Here is a 25,879-nt window from a genome sequence, read left to right on the forward strand (position 1 = left end):
GGTCTACGGCATGTTATTGCTTAAGTAACTAACAGAGCTGGTAGAATTCCAGTTGTGCTTCATGAGTAATTTGGAATAGCGGAAGAGTGAAGCCTACAGAGATTGCTTTGTAATGAATGCTTGCCTCGATGTGGAAAAAGGGTTCTGTCATTTATTTTAAAGCCACAATCCGGAGTTAGTGAAAAGTAACTTTTCCTGTCAAACGTTGCAGGATTAACAGCATGGAAAAACATGGTGTTCGGCTTAAGTAACCAGAAATACAGTTTAGGTACGCTACTGTCCTAAAAATAACATTTTGCCATAAAACAAAATTGCATTGCTGACTGTCTCTCTGGTTATTTTTAAATTTTTACTAAAGCATTTAAAAAAATATATATATATATATATATATGTATTTTAACCAGAGTGAGCCAGCCAATTTTCTGTTTTACCAACTCCAGATTGATGGTTTAAGGGTCTCTGAGAGCATAGTAAGAATGTGATTACTGAAATGAACTGGAATTAAACATTGGGCGCAACGAGAGGACAGTGGGGGCCGGCCTGGCTTACTACACACACACACACACACACACACACACACACACAAACACATTCCCTCCTTAAACATGTAGGCTAACATTTGCCCTTTTGGAGCATTAGCCCAATTTAGGGTGGGTTTTCCACCCACCCCAGACACCAGCTCTAGAGGCGTTTGCCTTTCAGACCAACCGATATCCTTATTCAAACCGTGAAGTGTGCCTCGGCTAATGCTGCCACAGCGCTAATGCTGTTTCCTTGGTTACCCCTCCCTGGCACACAATGGCAGCGAGGGGTTGCGTAATTTTTTTGTCAGTGGCGAGGTTTGTGGCACTACAGATTAGTGGGCCGGGAGCACTCAGCACTGTCCTCCCACAGTCGCTCCCCACTAATGAATAGGTGTGACTCACTGGGGAATTAGCATGCTAAATGATACACCTCCAAATATGTGCAAGAGCTGTGTCGCTGGGCCCTGTATTGTTGCCATGCTGTGTAGAGTGGGAAGGGTACTCTCCACGCTCTTCCGTCATTGGCTGAACTTTGTTGATGTGAGTAGGCGTTTTATTGGTTGATAGTCAAAGTGTCGGGATTGTTCAGACTTTGATTGTACGAGTTGGTGTGTGTGCGCCCGGAGGATCAAAAGGAATCCATCCAGTGTCACCTGCCCGAGTCATTCTCGAGTGGAAATCAAGAGTAGGGCTTGCCGGGACTTGTGATGACAGTGTCTTTCCCCTCCAATAGTGAAAAGCCAGTTGATCATATGTTTATCTTTTTGGAATAGTATTGATAATGATAATAATCGTGAGCCCCCAAGGCTCTATACAAAGTGTGAAAGGCTCATGGAGAGAAGCAGCTATGGTACAATGTGTCCTCCCTCCCTTCCATAGAGCTGATCTGTGGTCAAATCTCAAGTCTTTCCTTGATTCCTTGCGTCCACTCTTCTCACGTCCTTCTCAACCCATTGGAGCAGAAGGTCTAAGGGTAGGAACCCCAGATCTTTTTCTCCTCCAATGTGTTTTGAAAAGGAGGCAAGTATAGAGGACACGAGTAATCAAGGGAAGACTTCAGATTTGGCATATGATTCTCCGGTTGCTGCGTCAGTACTTATTAGAATGTTGTTTACTTAAATCATGTGTTTCAGTAGGGGACAGATACAATTGAAATATTTAACACACACTGACACACTAACATCAGTCAAATGCATTGCACCATAACACTCAACTTTACGCTCATTTCCCGTGTTTGTCCCTAGATCGGTAGAACCAGTGAATGAGATGCAAAAAGGCTCACTATTTTAGAGGGTAATTTGGCCACTGGCAATACTGAAGCTAGTTAGCAACGCATCAGGGCTCTGTCTGTCCACCATGAGCCAAACACAATTCAATTAGCCAGAGGAGAGAAATTCAACGTTTTGAATACAATATCCACAGCCCGCCGAGTTCATCAAGCTATTTCACCACCCCCCTAATCTATTGTTGAAACAAAAAAAAAGGATCATTTTATAATACATGTTGATCAGTTAAATTCATTGGATTTCATTCATATGCATGTGCATGTCTTAATCTAGAGGCCAAGTTAATTAAAATCCCAAGTTTTATTTTGTCTATGTATTTTGACAAGCAACCGTTGAACTGTATTCTAGCCTATTCTCTTTATCAATATGGTGGCCCTTGACCAAGGCAAGGCCACTCTCTACATGGTAAGAGAGCAAAAGGCTAATGAAGTATTGATGAATGGGTGGCCTTGGCTTCAAATGTGTACACACACACACACACTCACTTAGACACTAATCTCGTTCCCACTTCTACCAAATATGCTGGGACCAACGCGTCAAAACATTGGCTTTACCTGGCATCAATCATCTCCCACAGCACTTCCCCCCCCCAGTCCTTGCACACCACAGGTTTCTGATTCGGAGCCACGCCTTACAGTCATGTGATTTGCTGGAATCAAATAGTGACAAATACTTGACCTTACTTTTTAGTAAATTCACTCCCACTAAGGCCAGGTTTGAGTCATTGTTAATCCAGGCTTATCTGCACAATAGCCTGGGGACGAGGTTATATGTTCACCTGTTCTTGCACATCCAATCTCACCTCCAAAGCTAGCCTACCTATAACGTTAATAAATTATACAGGCAGCAAAGCGAACCATACAATGGCCTATACATACTGCCAGAGACTTTCCGAAGGAAACCTTTTGACATTTTTCTGAGAAGTACATGGAGGAAGCTGATGATGCAAATTACTCTGTGAGCACGACACATAATTAAAAAGATATGAAGCCTGATTATGTTTTTTTCCTATACATCCTTCATCAGTGTCGAACTAAAGTTTCCCAATTTATTCAGCAATTGTCTATAGAATCTGCAGTTGCAGCAGGAATACTTCCACAGGGATTAATGCACACCCAACTCATCATGAGGTGCCAGCACCTTCGCTGCTATAGAACTCATCATGAGGTGTCAGCACCTTCGCTGCTATAGAACTCATCATGAGGTGCCAGCACCTTCGTTGCTATAGAACTCATCATGAGGTGTCAGCACCTTCGTTGCTATAGAACTCATCATGAGGTGCCAGCACCTTCGTTGCTATAGAACTCATCATGAGGTGTCAGCACCTTCGCTGCTATAGAACTCATCATGAGGTGCCAGCACCTTCGTTGCTATAGAACTCATCATGAGGTGTCAGCACCTTCGCTGCTATAGAACTCATCATGAGGTGCCAGCACCTTCGCTGCTATAGAACTCATCATGAGGTGCCAGCACCTTCGCTGCTATAGAACTCATCATGAGAGGTGTCAGCACCTTCGCTGCTATAGAATGGCCGTAACTGGTCCACCGAGTACCATCTCAGCAGAAATAAATGTCACTGATTTATTTGAACAGGGTTCGTCTCCTTCACACTCTCTGAATTGCCCTTTCCAGATACAACCCCTAGTCCCTTCTGCCTAACAGAGTTAGATAGGGTTGGATAGTTAAAGGTATACATAGCGATATGATGTTGCCATTATAGTCGATGAAAATAAAACACTGAAGAATAGATGACGGGTCAAACATAAGACATACATTTATTCCCAATGATTACTTCTAACACTTATGGACATGATCGAACAAACTCAACACAAGTGGTCACGTGACCAACATTACATTATATCTGACTCCAAAAGGTATTTCATGATTAATAATGATTGATAATGTTTTGCTCATCCCTGTGTGACAGACAATGGATCATATCGGATCCTAGATTCCATTAAGAATACCCAATATGCTATGACCATGCTTATGAGTTACAAGAAATCAGGAGGAGTTTACACATGGTCAAATACCTGATGTGATGACTCGAGTCTATGTGTTGCCATAACTCTCCCTCCTGGCTGTCCTCGGCCTGTACTGCTCTCTGGGCTGATGTGATGTCAGTTTCAAAACATAAACTGACCTTTGACCCTCAAGTGTACAGTAGAATGAGCACAGAGGTAAATGGCCTGCTTAGTTCAATAATTGAACTCTGAGTGGTGCCCAATCACTTGAACGTCAATTGAATCCCAAACATGAAAGCTTTAATAAGGTTTTCCAGCACACTCAGCTTTGACACCCGCTATTACCGGAACCTTGTTGGTCTACTGTATGCCGGAGAACCTTGAGAGCTACTGACATATTCTAAGGTTTCCATCTATGTAGACACAGACTTGGATTTACTGTACAAATTGTTTGATTTACCCTACAGAAGCATTTCCAAGTGTGTTTGGTAACATTAAGCTCCAAGGCATATGCTCATATGGAGGCATACCGACATGTCTAATGGTGTACGTCACACATTTGACCTCCTCTACTATTTCACATTAGCACTCTCAGGGTTGGTTTATCAATAATAGGCTTATGGTGGTGCTTGGAAACAACATCAGGATCAATGCTGTGTGGATCCTCTACAGTACCTTTTGCCTTATTGCTAAATCGAAGATACTGTACTGTATGTGCATTAAGCCGGACGTGATTCTGTCTTGCTGTTCTCAGTCATAGGAATTGTTGCGACATCCACTAAAGAGGAGGAATACAGGGGGTCATCTGGTTTGACATGTATACCCAGTATAAGCCTAATTTGTGTTCCTTTACACTTCTTCAGAAAATAGGCTTCATGGCAAACCAAGGGTACATATCTAGTTAGCAGGGGACACTGGCGGAGGTAGAAATCCGGAGGTTCGTGTTTGATACCTTCCCTCATTCTATTTCATGCATTACAATGAGCCCGTCCTTCGATTTCTGCCTCCACCAGCCTCCCTTGCTAGCTAGCTAAAAAGGCCTCTAATGCCATCTGTATGTGAGAAATGTCTATTTGTCTGTATTGACCTGAGTGTCCACCAAGAGGCATGAGGTAGTGGATGCAAACACTCTCTACATCAATGAACCATACCTCAATAATCATTTGTGGCACACATGCTGAATGTATACCAACATTATTGTGTGTGTGACCATTTTCAGAAGAATCGCACAAAAGGCGAAATTGATCGTTTTGTTGTAATAACCAGTCTCAGTTATAGAGCAGATGATTCAGTGTCTCTTAATCTAACAGCTTTTGTACAGTATATGTATTGTTTCTTCTCCCACCAGATGGTCTGGTTGATTTTTTCCCCCTTGCAATTTCCAATTACTCACTTGAACGCACAGGACCAGCTGCACAAAATTGAGGTTCTTTTGAAACAAGTCGAGAATGAAAACACCAGCTCTAAAGCTGCTGCTCCTGACGGATAGCTCTAGCGCATTCTTTAATAGAGATGTGCTTTCTCCAAAAGCAATCAGTCCTGTACCATAATTTACAATAGGATACATAACAGACTGGCATAGATAAAAGGAGTCAAATTCTAGAAAAGTCTGTGGTCCTGTCTCCTGGCCAGTGTACACTGACATTTTAGGCTGCGTTAAAGTGGGTTTTGATGTCCCTTACTCATCACCACCAGTCATACTTTGGACTATGGATTACCGCAGGATTGAGGCCAAAGATTAGAAGGATGGTTATCATTCCTCTCCCCAGCTGCTAACCCCCCTCCAGACGTCTACCCCCCCCCCCCCCCCCCCCCTCCCCACCTCTCACCTCACCTCCCCTCAACCCCATAACAGCAGAGTGTGGATCTGCCTCTTTGGGTGAAAGCACAGCGACAGCTGGGGCCTGTTCTCAGATCAGCTCTCCAGAGTGAGTAAGACAAGTACAGATTTTCAAGGCAGGTGTCTGGGAAAGCAGCATTGGGAGGTGTCAGGGTAGTCTGAGTCAGCCAGTGTCAGCTATAGCTGTACAAATTAGGCACCCTGAGGTTTTCACAGCATGCACCACGTGTGACTGTTAAAGCGGCACATGGCTTGTCTAACTTTCTATTTGTCCTATCAGACTAAGGTATCGCTTGTATTCCACGCCTGATATGCTCTTGAAATGTTTGCTTCTTGAAACAATGGTGTTTTCTGTTGGTATTGGTTCAAGTTTGATTGCAAATTCTAATTATTTGTCTTCAACTCAAAGCATGGGTGAGAAATTACTGCCATTATTCCATTCTGGATTTTTTACTGATACCATGTTTTACCTTCCACTGTAATTCATTCCATTGAAACTGATTCATGTTTGATTGAACAGTAATGCATGTTGAATGCCCTTTGTCAGTCTTCTCCATGTTCATTGCTGTCTTTCCTGAGTGGAACCTGAATAGCATGCTTTTTTCTTTTCTTTGGGAACTAGAGATTGCACTGGTGGTGAGTCATGCTGCTGCGCTGTATCACAGGTGGATACAAACCAGCAGGAGCTACAGTATGAATGCGAATGGTAGCACAGTTGGACATAGAACATGGGGCATTTCAGCACTGAAGGGAAATGGAACTGCCAAGAGATCAATCCTTGCAGAATTGTCAAGGCCATTATGTAGTACAATGAAATGTTATGTGTACTTGCTTTAAAAGTTCTAAAACGTTTCCTGAAATATATAATACGTCAAAAATGTCCTGAAATGAGACAATTGTGAAGTGCTAGTGTACCATATAGAATGTTAACAGAACCCCAAAATACACTTATTGATGCTCTTGAGGATTGGAAATGCCCTGCTTGAGGAGGATAAAATATGTTGCCCTGAGATACTGTAGTAGAGCTTGACTGAAACAAGCTGCACTCTCTCTCTCTGGTGTTTTCCATTCTCTAGTGCTGCTATCCTGGCTTCATCCCCCACACTTTAGAGCCATCAGTTACTGAGGAGGCAGCTCATTACTGACTGAGAACAGTACTCTGGACTGGATAGTATCCTTCAGTCCACAGCTGCCAGTGTCCTGACAATCTGGACAATCATAGCTACTGGGGCTCAGGGCAGTTCCCTGTAAAAGGGCCCATGAGGACCAGAATGTGAAATTCATCAGAGCATATCACACAATCAGACTCAGAAGCATATTAGCTTCCCTGCCTACTGTTCCTTGTTAATCTTCATTTCTTACCAAATGGCATGGGACCTGCAGCTCTCATCAAAGCCAGCAATTGGTTGTGACATACGCCTTTGTTCAGAAAGCTAGCAATAACCTGGGATTGTGCCGCTTAAGGTTTAGAATGGAACACTAAAGTCTGAGACAATTGCCGTACACAATTAGAGTGATAGGGAAACAAATAGGGAACTTCCCTGTTCTGTTGTTTTTCTCTCTCATGGCACTGTTTTGGAATACTAGAAATGTATAGGTAGCAATATCTAAAGGTTGATTGAACTCTACATAGTGGTGCCATCTGTCTGGTCCTGCTTTTGCGTGTATGATCTGTCAGCTTGACCCTTACTGTGTGTGTGCACGAGCGTGTGTGCAAAAATAAAGGGTGAGGGGGCTTACATGGCACGTATATATAACAAACAGCATTACTAGCAATATGCAATTATCTATAGCGGTTATTTTATGTCTGAAAGAAAAGGCTAGCTGAGGACTGTTTAGCCATGTAGCCATAATTACCTTGGCTGTCGTTAGCGTGGAGTCCGAACACACACAATCCACAAGTATGTTTTCCCAGATAAACCCTCCCACCCACCAGTGTTGTGTAATGCAAATCTCTATTTTGCTCCTCTGTGCCCGAGGACCTCTCGAGTAGGGCTCTGATACGTACAAAGAAAACAACAAGCAGACTGAAACAGAGACTGCTCACATCCCTCAATCTACCTCCACATTTCCCTCCTCCTCTTCCCCACCTCTTCTCCAGTTGCTCTTTGGAGACAAGTAGGCCAAAAAGTTGGAAGCTACATGCATCCTTAAAGCATGACAAAGGAGAACATGCAACTTGATCTCCTACCCTGACTTTGTTGTTTGTGTTTCAGATTGGGAGGGAAAACTACTCTCTAAGGAAATAGATTCCCTACTGTGTTGCTCAGTGATGTAAAAGCACAGTTTTTAGTAATTACTGGCTCATTAATTCTCAGCTTTGCCGCCTCTGCGACGCATGTTTGTTCAGCGGAGTTAACCCGCAGTTAGAGCATGTGGTATTTCCCTCAAGGATCCCCTGTGTAATTAGAACAAGGGATTTTCTAGCTACAGTAGCATATGCAAATAAAAATACATGTAAACTGACTCCAGATATGTGTCGGTGGGGAAATGGTAGACCTAAACCTCTTCAGTCTTACGGAGAGTGAGATCTTGTACACACTGCAAGGAAAGGGCTCTTGAATTTTCATGGCAACAACACTCATTTGGTTTGATTCCACGGCCTCACCAGGGAGGTATGGCTAATTTGAACCACTGCCATTTTCCCTTGTTTGTATCTGTGCACAGCTGGTGTTTTGTGTATGGAAGGAGGGCTCTTATTCACCATCTATACACATATTGCTCAACATCTGTGGGCTTGGAGCTTTGGAAATAACATCAGTGGGGGGTTTTAGCGCACCTCCCATGTTGGAGTCCTCAGAACGCATTTGTTATTCTAGCATTAGCATTAGCATCAGCCTCCAACCATTGCTCCATTCCCTTGAAACAGGCTTAACATGTGGTAGAGACCTTGGGAGGTTCCCCTCTTTTCTCATGGTGGAGGGGGTGAGTCTCTCCGGGGCTGTGACTCCGGCACGCTAATTCTAAGTAAAGGCTTTGATAATGCTGAGCCTATGCAGGATTACTTAGCTCCTGGAGACGTGGCGCCTTTGGCACAAAATGTAAAGCTGTGTAGATCTCATAAGGGGATGTGATCGGTCGGGGTGGCCATATCACTTCACTCTAACTGGTGGTATTTTGTTGAGACTTGTTTTCTTAACCAGTGGTTATTTTATAAGTGGCATGTGTAGCAACTCCCCCAGACATATTTAGACCCTCTACAGGATTCCAAACAATGGTTCATGAATGAGGAAGGGAAAGAATATATATATGAATCTTTCATTTTTCTCTTCCTCACCCTTAGAGTTGGATGTGTTTCTTCATACCAAGTGGCATGAGGCCAACTATGACAAGTATGACATTGTTCATGAATTCAGAGATGTTTTTCAGTTTGTACAGAACATCGAATTATGTTTTGGAGTAACCTATCACTTGCATTGACCAAAGTGAACCTTGCCAAATACACTCCCATTGACTTTATTGCCTGTGTACTGCAGGTTGTCCTCATGGGCACAAACAGACATTTGTCCAAAGACACCTTATTCCCCTAATGCCACAGCGTCACCCCTCTAACCAAGGACACATTTTTCACAATGCTCATTCTGTAGAGATATGCAACCATTGGCAAGCAATTAACTAGCCTTAACTATTGCCAAAACACTTTACCACCATGGTGTAACAATGCCTTGCTGCTTAACACCATACACTACACTAATAGTGTATGGCATCGTAGGAGGCTGCCCCTTTAAAATGGTCAATAACCATTTGAGTTTGAGAGCCCTTGTTTTGTTCTACCTTGAAGGAGTGTTTGAGTTTCCTGTTTTTGATGCAAGTTGGACTTTATGGAGAATCATTACATCTTGAGTTTATGCATTGAACCTGCCTCATGCCTGCCTGCTGCTATTTTTGTGGTTAAACCTGGCCATGTTAGCACCACCAACCCCTGGAGGTGCCACAATTGGTAATGATCATGAATAATAATGCCTTTGTGTGCAGTAGGGGTGTGACGGTATGATAACCATCATGCTCAAGTGCTGGGTAACCACGGTTGTATTTATTTTTTATTACAGTTTAGACTAGTTTAAAAAAAAAAAAAAGAAGAATCCTACTGTAACATCTAAATATTTTTAAGTGTGGACAGAAATAACAGTATTTCAATTGCATAATTGCATTTACGAACAGTGCTTTGTTCTGAAAAATATAAAAACATTTTAAAAAATCTATGAAATATGCTATTTTAATGCACATATTACTCTTTTACCTGAGCTGATCCTTGAATTGTAAAAAATAGCCATATACATCACCAAAGGTACAGGGGATTCCCCAGGCCGACAGTATAGCCTATAAAATAACTGTGGCTCAGTCACAAATTGGCCTACCTGTCTGTCAAACCATAGCCATGAAGTCACAAGTTAACTATTCAGAGGGGAGGATGGCATGGCAGAGAAAATTAATCTCCTGTCCTAGAGCCTACTCAGCAGCCTATATTTTTAAAACTCTACAATAGATCATAATGTGTAAATTAAAAGTAGTTTAAGAAGTTCAAAAAGTAGCTCATAATGGGTTGTTGGTAGTTGGCTTATTGGCTCCTCGTAAGGATATGCTTGTTATTGCATGCAGTATAACGCAGGCCTCTCCACTCTCTCCTCAGGCTCTCCAGGGCTCAAATAAAATGCTAATGTCTCGTCGCTATCTGTTCAGAGGCCTGGTTGGAACCTGGCCCACAAAAGGTGAAGCCAGAATGAATGGGGAGCACTGGAGCCACGATTAGCATAAGTTAGCCTCGTCCCAAGCACCCTTTTCCTTCCCCTCATTGTCTAGTTTATGTCTCTGGCTCAAAGGCAATCGTCACTTCCTCGGAAAGTCTTGATACCCTGTCCTTTGCCCATAAATGTGAATAGGGATCCGTCAGTTGAGCTGTGTCCTGCATTGTAACTTGCAACTGTAAATTGGATTGACTGACATGAGATTTTTTTCAAAAGTTACCCTGTTGGCTCTCCATAGAGTCAGTTCGTATAGCTTCTGAATCTAATGTAACTGCTAATTACTGCTTATAACATCTGAATCTGCTACATGCACATGACAGCATTTTGTGGGCCTTGGAACAAAATGTATTACCCATCTCTCCATCAAAGCTTTTTGCCACTAAAGCTCTGTCAAATACTGTAGCTTCACTTTTCCAACAAGCACTGTAGGACTCTTGTACTCTCATACTTTGAACACCTTCCCTCTGTGTGTCTCTCGCTCAGGTTCTCTCTCTCGCCTGCTTGCTCTCTCGCTCTCTGTGGGTGTACTAACTAAGTGCTTTCATATTTGCCAGGGTCGTAAGCAGAGGCACAAACCGCAAAGCCATCAACCACTACTCAAGTGTCCTTGCTCTCTGCTACCGATGTTATGGCACCGTGATGGCATCCATGTGAAATTGGTATTGCAAAGGAGTTAGTGTTATCTGCTCCGATAACATCATCACAATAGTGACAAAAGCAGCATAGGAAAAAACACTGTCTAATTTTTCATTAAACACTTGGTTTGGAAAAATGGGGACTCGTACAGGAGATGCATAAGAAAGGCCTAAGAAAGTCTGTGGTCAGGTTTCAAGGTCAATTCGCAGTCTTCTGAACTATCAGAAAACTAAAACATGTCATCTTGCCGATGCAATCCTTTCAGATCTATAAAACTGTATTGGGGACTAGGGATTGTTTCTGGACAGTACCACTGTGTTCACAAGACATTAATCAAGATGACTCTCATAAGCAGGCCATCAGCAAACTCTGACTCAGTGATTAAACTGAACAGTATATCTCCCCTGACCTTAGATGAGGCTGTTTTTTCCTGCCAGTCAACAATCAAACATATTGTACTTAGCTAAACTATCAAAACATCCCTTCCCTAATGAGTCGCATGTGTTACAGCGGTACACAGGGAGAGCTGAGTAGAGGGTGGGGACCACCATTCTGTGTCTTGGATGGCATTCAGCTGCGAGTCGTGACTCAGTAGAGCCACGGGAGTCTTCAGTATGTCAGTGACAGCAAGAACAGGGTGTGCTGCCTGTAAATTGCAGTCTGTTGCGAAACCCGTGATCAGGGGTTTTGTGGATGCCAAAACAGTTTTTTTGGCAACTTCTCTGTTTTTTTTGAAGGGTGTCTGTATGTGATTAGCATCTTAATCTGAGCGCAATGTGGTACAGTTACGGTAGAATAGTCTCATTGGTGAACTGTAGATTTAATGCCAAGCAACATGCTAAGAAGACATTTATCTCAATGTACACTCCCTGTCTCTTAGCTCTGTTGCCCCTCTGTCTACATTGTTTTACCTCTGTGGCAATTAAATATTTGTATTTAATCATCTCTGGATGTGGCTTTGAGGGGCTTTGTGCTTCACCAAGTCTAGGGGAATCATTGCAGTTTGTCATTGATTATTTTTTTTAGTGGAAATATGTTTCATTTTTGCAATTAAATTCCCAAATCTCTGACTGCCTCTTGCGAAAAGTGACGACTTGCTTTGCCGGTGCTTAGAGTGGGGTGATGTAGGTTTCTCTGGAATTAATTCCACCTTTCCGTTCTCACATGTATTGTCGCAGAATGAGGAAATGAAACTAGCGCTGGAGTGGGCCTTTAACTTAGTTTTGCCTCCATAATAATTACACGAATCATATTCATCATCTCCATGATAAGTTGGAAATGGGTCTGAATGTTTTTATTAGACCGCAAGGAGATGGGGAGGATATTGGTTCAACAATGGGGAAACATAGATTGTACTGTTTATCATGTACTGCTTTCTTTCAACTGTGTCCAAGAAAGAAAACTTAAAAGCCACCTGTGTCCATCCATGTGTACGTGCAATTGACTGATTCTCCTTCCCCCTTTTATCTTTCAGTGGTCAGTTTGCAGTGGTGAAGAAATGCCGGCGCAGGAGCACAGGCGTGGAATTCGCTGCCAAGTTCATCAAGAAGCGGCGGAGCAAGTCGAGCCGACGCGGGGTGACCCGGGAGGACATCGAGAGGGAGGTCAGCATCCTGAAAGACATCCAGCACCCCAATGTCATCACGCTGCACGACGTGTTTGAGAACAAGACAGATGTTATCCTCATCCTGGAGCTGTAAGTCATGCTTATTTAACTATGCAACATTAAGGGCTATAGTGTCCCACACCCACATTAAAGTGGAGGCGTTTATATTGAATTTCGGTGGCCTGTGTTGCTGGCCTCAGAATCCATAACTGTGGTGCAATTTTCCTTTCTAAACTGCAACTGGTCTGATAAGTTGAACCTGTTCACCTGGTGCTCCAAACCAGTTTGGCCTGTTTGCATTGAGCAAGCTCATTGCTTTATCAGTCTAGCCTGGAAAAGGGGCCATTGTGTGTGTGTGTGTGTGTGTGTGTGTGTGTGTGTGTGTGTGTGTGTGTGTGTGTGTGTGTGTGTGTGTGTGTGTGTGTGCGCGCGCGCGCGTGCGCGTGTGTGTGTGCATGGGGGAATGCGTGGATGCGATCTACACACAATGGTGAACAAAAAGATTAAATTGAATTCAGGTTAGTTTGCTGAGAAAATGTGTCCCTTGAGAACCTGATTGCAAAGGCAATATTTGTGCACAGGCACAAAATAAGTTGTACAAACCACCAATTACTGATGAAAAGGGAAAACAACAGCCACTTTATTGGATAAATTGAATCTCAAAAGAACAGAAAATGTCAACCCCATTACATCCAGTGCCCTCCATAAGTATTAGAAAGAGGAAGCATTTAGCTTTCTTTTAGCTCTATACTCCAACAGTTTGGATTTGAAATCAAAGAATTACCTCGCGATTCTCAGCTTTAATTCAATGTTTTCTTTTTTTCAGATTGATTTCACCATTTAGAAATTACAACCCATTTTCCATATACACATTTCAGGGCACCAAAAGTATTTAAATATAAATATAATATATACAGTTATAAATTGTCTTGACAAGTGATTCTGGTTAGTCAGGTGTGTTTCATCACATTATTTGTGGCATAAGGGTTAGGCATAAGAGAGCTGTCAATGTCTAGGATTTGATTGCCTTTGGAGCTATTGGTGTCTGTCAACCCTAACCCTAACCCAAAGAGATGTCAATGAAAGTCAAGGAAGCCATTATGAGGCTGACATATCAGAAAAATCTATCAGAAACATAGCCAAAACCTTGTACTTAACAAAATCAACAGTTTGTAACATCACTAAAAAAGAAAGAAAGCACTGGTGAGCTCAGGAAGGCTAAGGAAGACTTCTACAGTGGATTACCGAAAAAATGCTCAGATCAGGAACACTCTCCAGGAGGTAGGCGTGAATGTGTCAGAGACTACCCTCTGAAGAATTAGAAATAAAACACTGAAGAATAGAGGATGGGTTAAGAATAAGACATACATTTATTCCCAAGTACAACTTCAAACGGTTATGGACATGGTGAAGCAAACTCAACACTAGTGGTCACATGACCAATTAACACAAGCTAACATTACGTCATATCTGACTCCAAAAGATATTTCATGGTTAATAATGATATGTCAATAATGATTGATGATGCTTTGCTCATCCCTGTGTGACAGACAATTGATCATATCGAATCCTAGATTCAAATAAGGATACCCAAAAATGCTATTTTCCCATGCCCTCAAGTTAAGATAAGTCTGATTGTGAGGAGTTTACGCTCAGGCCAATATCTGAAGCTGATGACTCACTCTACGTGTCGTTAACGATGCATGTGAACATTAGACATTAAATGGGAGATCCTGGTCACGATTATGTTATGGAGAAAAAAGGATCTGCCCAAGATTTACAGCATACCACCTCATCTGTGAAACATGTTGGAGGGGGTACTATGGTTTGGGCATGTATAGCTGCCACAACAACTAGCTAACTTGTCTTAATTGATGATGTTACTGCTGACTTCATTGGATGGCACTTCATCATACAGTAATACAATGACCCCAAACATACTGCTATAGCAACTAGGGAGTTTTTCAGGGCCACAAAGTTGAACGTTGTTGACTGGCCAAATCAGATTTAAATCCAATTGGTCATTTCATTTCCTGATGATACGATTTTAAGCACAAAGACCTGCAACATGTCCAGTTGAGTTTACCTTTGTATCACAAGAGTGATTATGTATGGGAGTCTTTATGTCAGTCAGTTTACTTCTCCAAGCATCTGCACTACACTGCAAGGTTGAAGAACCTTTATCTTCTCTGTTCACACAGTTGTAGTTTCGTCTTACGTTTGATACCAGTGTTGATTGGATGGGCCTGAAGGTTATGCCAAGTTTGGGCTTCACCTGTTCAAGAGAAGCGTGTGTGAAATATGGGGCCCTTCTCAAAGTACAATTACAACAGGAAGTGTCTTTTGTATTCACACAAGGTTTGTCCTTTGTCGGTTTTTCTCCACATAGTTCTACTGTATATACACCCCCACCCCGACATTTATTCCCAGCACCAAGGGACAGTTTAACTACGACTTAAAGTAAGGCGTCAAAACATTTGACTTTTGAATTGTTGCTTTGAGTGACACAGGTCCCAGGGCCGTAACTTTTTCATGTTGTAACATGCTGTCTGTTATTGCTGCTTCACTTGTTTTTGGCCTTGGGCAACAGGCTAAAGTTGCTCAAGGGCATAACAACATTTGAACATACCGCATAGGTCCCTCACCCCTCCATTGAAGTTGAGTTTGATTCCATTTAAATTCTAGTTAAGGGTATTGAAATTCAGTTTATGGATAGAAAATGTCATTGCAACAGTGTTTGCTATATGGTGTCTTGTACTTTGGTTTAATACTTAGGATAATCTATTTCAGTATTTCTGTACCATTTATATATCCGACAGTTATTTCAGAGTACATTGTATCACATTGTGAGAGTTAAACACCTAAAACGTTAATACCCTAAAACGTAATTCGTAAACATAAAACCCTAGTGGAAATATACTAAAATGATGTGTAATATGTGTTATGTTTTAGGATGTCACTCTTTACATTCTGAACCAACCAAATATGTAATTCACAGCACTTTCTAGACTCAAGGTAAACTTCCCTTTGTCTCTCAGTTCTCAAGACCTTGAGGTCTCCGTTTTTGTGTGTGTGTGTGTGTGGGGGGGGGGGGAACAACTTTTCTTTGTGAGGTCGCAGTTTACCTTATCTCCAATTTCAGGTGGTAGCTGAGGGCAGAGTTAGTAGCAGAGCAACACCGTAATTCACTCATCTTTCATATATGGGCAAAGGTGCATTGCTATTGGCTAGGTAAAGAGTTACATATTTGTAAAGGCACTCCACCAGTCAACTGATATAAAGTGAGCGCTTCACCTCACAGTGTGAAAATTAGGCCTACACCCCCAGGCAACTAGCTAACATACCTCCCAGTGGATGTTCAGTATGTGTGGGAAAATTAGCCCTTTATGGCTGCTGTGATTGTTTTTGCAGCTGGGTGTCCAGTGACTGTGCACGCCGTGTTTTACGGCTGTGTCGTTAATATGAACTCACATTATCTTGTCACAGCTGTGCAGCTGGCTTTCTGCTTCCGCCCTTAGGGGGGAAATAAGCGTGGACTGTCATGATTACAGCCATCTACCATCTCAACCCCTTCTCTCTCTCACACACACTCACACCATGCCCTTGTTTCCTCTCTTACTTTCTGTTCCTCACTCCCATCTTCTTTTCTTTTTTTTTCCTTTTCTTTTCTTTTCTTTCTTTTTTCTTTCTTTCTCTTTTTGACTCTCATAAGTCTCTCTGTCTCTCTTTCTCTAAAGTAATACATTAAACAGTATAGTAATCAAACAACTCCTGCAATTCGTTAGAGAAAGAAGATGTATGGTAGGAACAGCCAGCTGCAGTATTGTTGTTGCAAGACGTCATCAGGACAGTTGCTGGGCGTCAGAAATGTCTTTGTTAGCCATAGGTTGTTTTTCTATAAAGACTGACTCGGGCAGCAGGTAATACTTCTCATTAGTGGACAAATACGTTAGCTTGGCTCTGGTTTGTATGGAGCTTAAAGATAAGTATACACAATCCCAGTGTTGAATTCCCTATCTTTCTCTCTCTCCTCCCCCCTGTCTTTCTCTCTCTCTCCCTCTCTTCTCTCAGTGTGGCTGGGGGGGAGCTCTTTGACTTCCTGGCAGAGAAGGAGTCCCTGACGGAGGAGGAGGCCACAGAGTTCCTCAAGCAGATCCTGGACGGCGTCTTCTACCTGCACTGTAAACACATTGCCCACTTTGACCTGAAGGTACGGAATGCACCACAAGCACAGATAACGTTTTATCTTGTGTTTCTTCTTGAGTTGCTTTTTAGACAACAAAGTAGGGTTGGAGTATTACATTGAATTTCAATTGTTTTCCTGAATTGACTGACTTGAAATGGATTTTGAACACTCACAGCAACTCTTTATCAAAGCAGAACCCTTAAAGTACCTTTACGGTTTGATTTTCAATTGTTTCCCACATGATCACATTGGATACATTCAAATATACAATATTGAATGGGCCATTTTGCTTATGGATAGATTGATAACTATAACCCTACAGTACTTTGCCCCAAAGTCACCCATGTCACTCTGCCTCTCAACTGTGAACAATCTATTTGACTGCCGCCAGACAGTGACCCTGTGACCTCTTAAAGCCATGGGCCAAAGTTCAACCCCAGCTAAAACGTTGGGTGCCTATTGAAATGATTAGCTCGGCACTAAACCAGCCTCAACCAATCAATGCGAGTGCTTCCACCAGGCCTTGTTATCCTGTCTCCGGTCGTCATCATCACTCACCGTTAGAAACTGGCTGCTAGTGACCAGGAAGTGGATCCCTTACAGACGTTCGTTCGAGGCCTGGGTTGAGGTGTTACAGTGTGATTGACCATGAGAGTGAAACACGTCACCTCGGTACCGGGTTTTCCAATATTTGTCTATTGATTTGTCCAGTCAAGCTGACAAAATAAAATTTTAAAAAAAGAATTAAAGGGGAACAACAGTCAAAACATTTGATATAAGGTTTGGTCCTTTACCTTTTAGTATATCAGCTGATGTGACTAACCCAGAGCCATTAGTCAAAATATGTAGGAGCAGTATTAAAGCTGATGATGTTACAGGGTTATGACCACTCTCCTCAGTTCCATACAGGCGGCTAATCCAGTTAACTTGAGACCAATACCAGTCATACTATCAGTGATTTCTCTTATTACTGGATCTGAGTCTCAACGAATCCATTTGATTTTCACAGTGGCTCCTGTTTCTAAAAGCACACTATAGTCTAGTACATTGTCTGTTTCTGTCTGTCTGTCTGTGTGTTTCTCTCACACTCTGTCTCTCTCTCTCTCTCTCCACTTCCTAGAGAGGGTTCACTTGTGTTTGCATGCGATTTCCATGTGTGATGGCTCTCTTCCTTCTCTCTCTCAGGGCTCTATTTTAACAACCCAAACGCAGTCATCCATCTAAGCGACTATGGCATGGTGCTATCGCTCAGGGGACGTTTTAGAATATCCAACAATCTAAACTAATGACTTATAACTGTTTGTAAATTGTTTATAATTGAATACTGGTTGTAAATGACTTACTAACTAATTATAAACCATTTATAAACCCTTTACAAATGTGACCTTAATGTAAAGTGTTCCACTTGCGTTTTCCAATAGCATTGCTCAGAGGTGTCGCTAGCCACCACTGGGCCCAGGTACAGAATTTCAGGATTGGGAAGGAAGCTCATTTTGAGGCAGAGAGCGTGTGTTAGAGGAAGGAAGAGATGGAAACAGTTAGACAGACAGAAGGTAGCAAAACAGTTCAGTTGTTTTACACTAGCTACATACTGAGTATTACTTAGGTATGCTCTGTCATTTAGGAGGCACTTAAATAGTTGCACTGTATACCCTTTACCCGAGATTGAGCGTTATCCATCGGCCCCCCCTGGACCTGGGCTCGGGTACAAGTGTGCCCTTTTTACTGGTGCCCCTGCCATTGCTTTGTGCCCAAACACTGTTTATCTCTGTCTGTCTGTCTCTACTCACTCTCACTTATAATGCTCACACCTCGATGTTGTCTCTTATCTCATCTGTTTCTATACATCCTTAAGGCCATGCTAAGGCAATGATTAGACTGAACTTTGCCTACTTTATGCCAATAAAAGCCACCAGCTTTGGGGAACATATGGGGTTATATCAATTGTGGGTGGGGGGGGTTATATGGGGTTATATGGTTAATTTTTGCACTTGTTCTGACAATGTATTCACTTTGTTTAAGGCATCAGCCCATGAAAGTGTGTTAGAACTCAACTCTTTCTCCGTCTCCCTCTCCCTCTCCCTCTCATTCTTCCTCTCTTCCAGCCGGAGAACATTATGCTGCTCCACCGAACAGCGCCTCACCCGCGCATTAAGCTCATTGACTTTGGCCTGGCCCACAAGATTGATTTTGGCAACGATTTCAAAAACATTTTCGGCACCCCGGAATTTGTAGGTCAGTCCCGTCGGCTGCTCCTCTTGTCACAGCGCGTTGCAGTCACTCGCTCCATCTGTGTGTGTGTTTCTTGCGCAGGTGTTTTAACAGTGTGTGGGGTGTGTGTTTTGCTAGAAGGTTAGTTACAGTACAAGACTTTAGGACCCAGCTGTCACTTCCTCTTTTGTCTCTTCATACATGTGCTGTTGAGTCACCTCGGTTTAACACCAGAAGATAAAGACACACACAGACACACACACACACACAGACAGGCAATCATGCCCACTCAAACATCACACTCATAACACTCACATTTAAACACACACACACACACACACACACACACACACCAATGCCCTGCCTCTCTGGCATCTAACCCTGCGCATTCTGAGCAGCTGCCAATTGTGCCATGGGGAGTTGATGAGACAGAAGTGATAATAGAGAAGAGATTATCAGAGAGGCCCAGCAGCGCTGCCAAAATAGACATGGCTGCCCGTACCCCAGCCTCTGCCCCCGGCCTGCTTTTGTCTGCGCCCACTGGCCACCTACCCCCCTCTGCTCGCTAGTGCCCACCACCCATGCCAGTCCGCCACAGGACGGAGCAGTGCCCAAACCAACAGTGGGCACCAGGTGCGCAGAGACTAAGTATAGACCTGACCGTGGCTGTGGGTCACATGTACAATACAATGAGAAGGGCTGGTGCAGTTTAATGAGCTGTTTAACTAGCACACTGAAACGTCACCTATGAATTCATACATAAAGTAAATGCTTGGTTTGGCCATTGACTACCTTGCTAATAATAATGGGCAGAATGCCTTTATTTTTCAATATTGCTGATATTGATAACTATGATAAGATATTTTATTAATTTGGATATGTACTGACCCAAAGAACACTACATCAATATAGTAATTATTTTTCTATTTGTGACCCATGTCCTGTCTTTGTTGTCTTGTGTATGATGTTGTAGTGATACTACTACACTACTACCATTATCACCACCACTACTACTACTGCTGCTGCTGCTGCTACTACTACTACCGTTATCACCACCACCACCACTACTACTATTACTACCATTATCACCACCACTACTACTACTATTACTACCATTATCACCACCACTACTACTACTATTACTACCATTATCACCATTGCTGCTGCTGCTGCTGCTACTACTACTAATAATAATAATAATAATAGTACTGCTACTACTACCACTATCACCACTACTACTACTACTACTACTACTAATAATAATACTGCTACACCTACTACTACTACTACCATTATTGCTGCTGCTGCTGCTACACCTACTACTACTACTTCTGTACTACTACTACTACTACAGTACTGCTAATACCACCACTACTACTACCACCACTTCACTGTGTTTGAAAGGTTTTTGATGTACCAGTTTTAGTGTGTTTTTGTGGTTGAAGTGTTTGACTGATGCTTTTGTCCTGCAGCTCCAGAAGTAGTTAACTATGAGCCACTGGGACTGGAGGCAGACATGTGGTAAGAAAGACATGTTTATTTATCAATGGTAGATCCAGCGATATGAAGTTCCTCTAAGTAAAGGGGCCACATCGCATTAATTTATAGTCAATTTTGGATTCCTATCGCAGAATTGTTAAACCCCTACTGTAGTATAAACGACATCCAGATCAGGGTTGGGGCTCAATTTGAGTTGAAACTCACCCAATGCACAAGGAACAGGATTGAAATTGAAGTTGTGAAAATTGTTAAATTCACCTTTTTTTCCCAGGAAGATTTTTTTCTGTTCAATTCATGAATTCTTGCATTGAGTGAATTGAAATTCCAATGGTCGCTGTATTGATTATTTGCTTATCTTCTCTGGTTTTCCTCAACCAGCGCAAGAGGCAATTCTACTGTTCTTGTCTTAAACCATGTTCCTCTCTCATTTCAGGAGTGTTGGCGTCATTACATACATACTGTAAGTACTGGGATCCTAAATGGAAATAATAGTAATGAATATGTTAATTATTTTAGGAATATTAAATGTGCCTGCATTTCTGTGTGTCCCCATGGGCCCAATTCAGCAGCTACATGCATAATGATGGCATAACAATGTATTTACAAAGCTGGGGAAGTAATCATACAGTAGGTTATAGTTTTGTGTGAGTTTGACTGCCAGTAGGGTACAGTGCAGTTCGTCATCATCAGGGAAGTGAAGATTGAAAGCGTAGCAGTTTCCTGTAATTATTTTGATTACAGTCGCTTTCCAGGTCTCTCATCAGTCACGACACTGGCATTAATTAAGCCACTGATGTGTGATATAATATGAATAATAACAACATTCATAGCACCCTCTGGAACGGGCGATTAGTATTGTGCGTGTGCGTTTTCAAGTCTGAGTGAGCATCCTGCAACGACTCATCGGTTTGGCAGCAGCTGCAGTGTGATCGCTGTTGATTCCCCCCTGCTGAGGTCATGTAATCGGCAGTGTCCCTTTTTGTCCAAGAGAGGGTTTGGCTGAGATAGTAATGTGTGTATACCTGCATAGGACGACATCTGGCTGCTGTAACGGCCAGTTTGGAGCTGAGAGAGATGTGTCTAGGGGCAGCTTCCAATCTACGCAGGGCACTGGTCAGGGCTCACCTCCATATTGGAGGTCAAGCCATAAGGCTCTCTTTCGATCAGGAAGAGACCTGCGAGCAAGGTGGAACTATAAGGACAATCTGTGGTCGCTACAGAGGAAGAAATGTCGGCCATGCGTTGATGTAAATTTCTGCGAGTCAGGTTTGGGCCAGAAGGGAGTTGTGTTCAGTGATGCGGACCCAATCCTCCCCCTCAGCCTAAAGGAGATACTGCGTTATACTGTAAGATGCACTCCTGGTAAAACCGCCTCCCTCTCTCCTTTCCCACGTCCACCCGACCACCCACTCACAAGGCATCATGGGTCCCCAGGACTCAAATATGACCTTGGTCTGCCGCACACTCATCCACTTGTGTTAGACAGACCTAATGTCTTCCATGGCTCTGCTCTCTCACACCCATACCATGCACACACACACACAGACGTATGCACACACACACGGACGCATGCACACACATATGCACGCACACGTTAGTAATCTCCTACACATTATATCCCCATGTCCTCCATGACAGACTTGCCCCTACACCACCCCCTCACTCCACACTCAGATCTCATGTCTTCCATGGCTCTACTCTCTCACCCCCATACCATACACACACACACACACACACACACAGACACACTGTGCACACATACCTACATCAAACCGAGAAACATTTCGTCTCTACAACATCGCTTTCCCAGGTCCTCCATGACCATCTCGCACCCACACCACCCCCCCATTACACACACATGCAGACGCACACACGCACATGCACAACCTCCAGTGGAGCAATCCTTCCGTGGACCTCAGTGCCCAATCCACCCACACTGCTGTCGTAGCCACGTTAAAATAGAGCCATGTCTTAGAGCTGCTTATTGTCATCACAGCTTACACAACTCACAGGCCACCAGGCTTGGTCTGCGGAGGGGTCTGGAGGTTGTATCTGGTATCGCCACATGCAGATGGGCCTCCTCCTCTTCCTCCATCACTTTCTCCTCCTCAGGCGCTTCTGTCCTTTGCTCCGTGGAGAATCGACTTAATTGGCTGTTTTTGTGTTCTGAGCAGCTGCGCTCAAACATTCCAGAGATGCATATTTCTTTCCACTTCTTAGACCTTTGGCAAGATTTCCACCTTTGGTTTTGTCTTCCCTACAAGCCCCCTGTATGTTACATATTCACACTAATTGCTGCTTTGACCTTGTGACCATTCAGTGGAAAATATGGTGTGTGTGTTTATTTAATTTAATTGCATTTAATTTATTTAACTTATTTTAATTGGACTTAATAACTTGATTTGACTTACGCTCTCCTAATGCCTCTGGTTGATAGCAGCCCATAGCAGGATGATACAGCAATAACAGTTATTTCCTAATCAGGCCCTCAGAGAAACAAAAATGTAGGCATTTGTGTGCTGTAAAACACTCCTAAACTTTGACCTAAGTCTCAATACAAAACACAGGAAGGCAGGTTTGAATTGTTTGAATATATTTTGAAAGACCTAAATGTGCAGTCTTGTGTACAATTCTTTTAGAATGGAGTGGAGAGAGTAGAGCAGAATACAAGATATACTGAACCAAAGGAGTCATTTGCTTAGCAACATGTAGCCATCAGTACAGACAACATTCTAAAGAGTCCAAGAGTCCATTGTTTTTTACTCAAATACATCCTTCCTTCCTCCCTTCCTTGAAGAAATCAGTGATCTGACCTGACTTGATAGGTGAAAGCAATGCAATAAAAAGCCACCCACTCATGTTAAATCAGTCATTACTTCAATGAAGGGGGGATTGCATTTCTAGTATTTGAACACAGCCCATTGCCGAAATAGTAGATTGCAACTGACGTCTATCCATCCGCCCCCCCCTCCCACCCCCCTCGACCAGTCTGAGTGGGGCGTCTCCATTCCTGGGAGACAACAAGCAGGAGACCCTGGCTAATGTGTCGGCGGTGGACTACACCTTCGACGAGGAGTTCTTCAGCAGCACAAGCATTCTGGCCAAAGACTTCATCGCACGGCTTCTCATCAAAGACCCTAAGTATGCCCCACCCCACCGTGTTAATAATAAAAATGACACTACATACACACAGTCGACTCCTGAGACTCCTGATAAATGCAGTGGCTTGGGACTGTCTTGTGCAATATGTGCAGCACTAAAACTGGAGCATGTAGAAATATTTCCAGATATTTCCAAATACTAAAACATGTATTTGGAACGGATTGGGACTGGTTAACTACAGTGCATTTTTGACTTTTCCTATGTATATATTTGTTGTAAGTCGCTTTGGATAAAGGCGTCTGCTAAATGCCATAAATGTAAATGTAAATGACCGATGTGCATTTATCAGAAGTGGACTCTGGCACATGCAGGCACTGTAGACTACATACATGTGCTACATACTGTCAAAGCCCACAAGTATTTTGACATGTTATCATCCCAATGGCCCTAACGGAGGTTGCCAAGGTAACAAGAGAATGGAGATAAGGTTTCTATCATGGTGTTTTTTTGCTGGTGGCAGCCCTGAATATGAAGTCTATTTTTACGACTGAAATACTTGTTGTTAGGGGGAAATCGGCTTTCCCAAAAGAGGGAAACGGTAGTAAGGATCAAGAGGAAGCAGTATGTGTACACACGAGTGGTTTGACAATAACGTTTCCTGTTTTAGCCCTTCTTGCTTGGTATCCAACCACCACACATCTGTCTGCAGTGCACCATACATGAGTTCATAGTCTAGTGTTTCCATTTAAGTCTTTATGTTATCAGAGTTTTGGCCTTGTTCCATTTTCATTTGCATTGAAAGAGAAGTTGGAGCTGAATAAAAAAAAAAATGGAAGTTGTTATTACCTATTTCCCACAATGTCTGCGGTAAACTGAGACTGTGATAGTGTTAACATAGAGAATATAACTAAGTATATTTTATTGTGTTATATATATGGTTATGGTTATCTATGGCAATGCCCAGTGCATTTCATTGTCTCTGTACTTGTACTCTGCACAATGACAATAAAGTTTAATCTAATCTAATCTAATCTAAACCTGGGAGCTTCAGTTGATTCACTGCAAGAAAAGCATGGTCGTGTTTTACCAGGGGAGGCTGGTGGAGGTAGAAATCCTCCGATTTCTACCGCCACCAGCCTCCCTTGCTGTTCAGTACACACTAAACGGGAGAAAACTCTTTGTAACAAAGTGAACCAGAGGAGTCACTACCTGAATGTGTCCAATAAGAACACATACTCTTGTTTTCCATAGCAAAACTATGCTATGGCGTGTCCTACTGAACAGACCCCAGTTGTCCTCCTTCCTTCATTCACATCAGACCAGCCCAGCCCCAAAATAAGCAGTAGGCCACAGGGTGTCCTTCACTTGAACCCTATCCACTGTGCCCCTTGCTTACTTACTGTGCCCTTGGCTTACAACTCAGCAAATTGTTATTTTTTTCTATTTGCCATTTCCAGAAAGAGAATGACAATCCAGGACAGTCTCCAGCATCCCTGGATCAAGGTTGGTCCACATCACTGTCAATCCATGCTTCTTATAACTACATTTATGAACATTTGTGCAAATTCCACTTACCAATGGAAAGAACATCCTAATTGAAGACTATTTTATTTTATTTGTGTTTTTATTTTGTTTTATTATAGTTTATTTATTTATCATGAGACCTAAAACTCTGGTCCACATTTGTAATACAATGGTCACTTATGTTATTTTGGTGTAGGCTAAATGAGTATTTTGTCTTATTGCTATGCGTAGGGATTGCTTTCTCAAAAGCATGATTATGATCATTCATAGCATTTAATGAATAAGATATTATTGACAAATTAATTTTCACTCTCTCTTGGATCAGCCAAAGGACACCCAACAGGCTCTTAGCAGAAAAGAGTCTGCAGTCAACATGGAGAAGTTTAAGAAGTTTGCTGCTCGAAGAAAGTGGAAGGTAAATAACACTCCTTTCTCTGCCTGCTCTTCTCTCTCTGTTCAACGAGATTGTCCGTTGAGATCTGTTTCAGCGGATTATAGTGTTAGATTGGTCTCTAATGAAAGAGGAATACCTAAGTCTGGTTTGTTGGACACACATTCAGTCAAATCCGACCTACCTGTAGACTAAAAAGCATCTTCAATGGATTTTTTCCATTGAAAGTGGGATTTAGTCCAGGAGGGCTTAACCAGGAGGGCTTAACCAGGAGGGCTTAACCAGGAGGGCAAAACAGCCAGAAAGTCAAAGTGGTACAGACTAGACGAGGATCGGCCCTTGCCTGTTTTGTTGAGTCACTGTA

The 25,879-nt window shown here is 42.7% G+C and overlaps 1 protein-coding gene across 1 annotated transcript in view; it reads left to right on the forward strand.

Moving 5' to 3' along the window:
* Positions 1-25,879, forward strand: part of dapk1 (death-associated protein kinase 1) — a 66,156-nt gene that overhangs the window by 9,567 nt on the left and 30,710 nt on the right. The window contains exons 3-10 of the mRNA XM_083674135.1: positions 12,470-12,691; positions 16,673-16,811; positions 18,893-19,022; positions 20,471-20,519; positions 20,932-20,958; positions 23,487-23,639; positions 25,058-25,103; positions 25,450-25,539. Of these exons, the coding sequence (XP_083530261.1) occupies positions 12,470-12,691; positions 16,673-16,811; positions 18,893-19,022; positions 20,471-20,519; positions 20,932-20,958; positions 23,487-23,639; positions 25,058-25,103; positions 25,450-25,539 (856 nt within the window). The remainder of the gene's footprint in view (positions 1-12,469; positions 12,692-16,672; positions 16,812-18,892; positions 19,023-20,470; positions 20,520-20,931; positions 20,959-23,486; positions 23,640-25,057; positions 25,104-25,449; positions 25,540-25,879) is intronic.

The sequence above is a fragment of the Argentina silus genome (assembly GCF_951799395.1).
Source record: "Argentina silus genome assembly, chromosome: 7".
Taxonomy (NCBI): domain Eukaryota; kingdom Metazoa; phylum Chordata; class Actinopteri; order Argentiniformes; family Argentinidae; genus Argentina; species Argentina silus.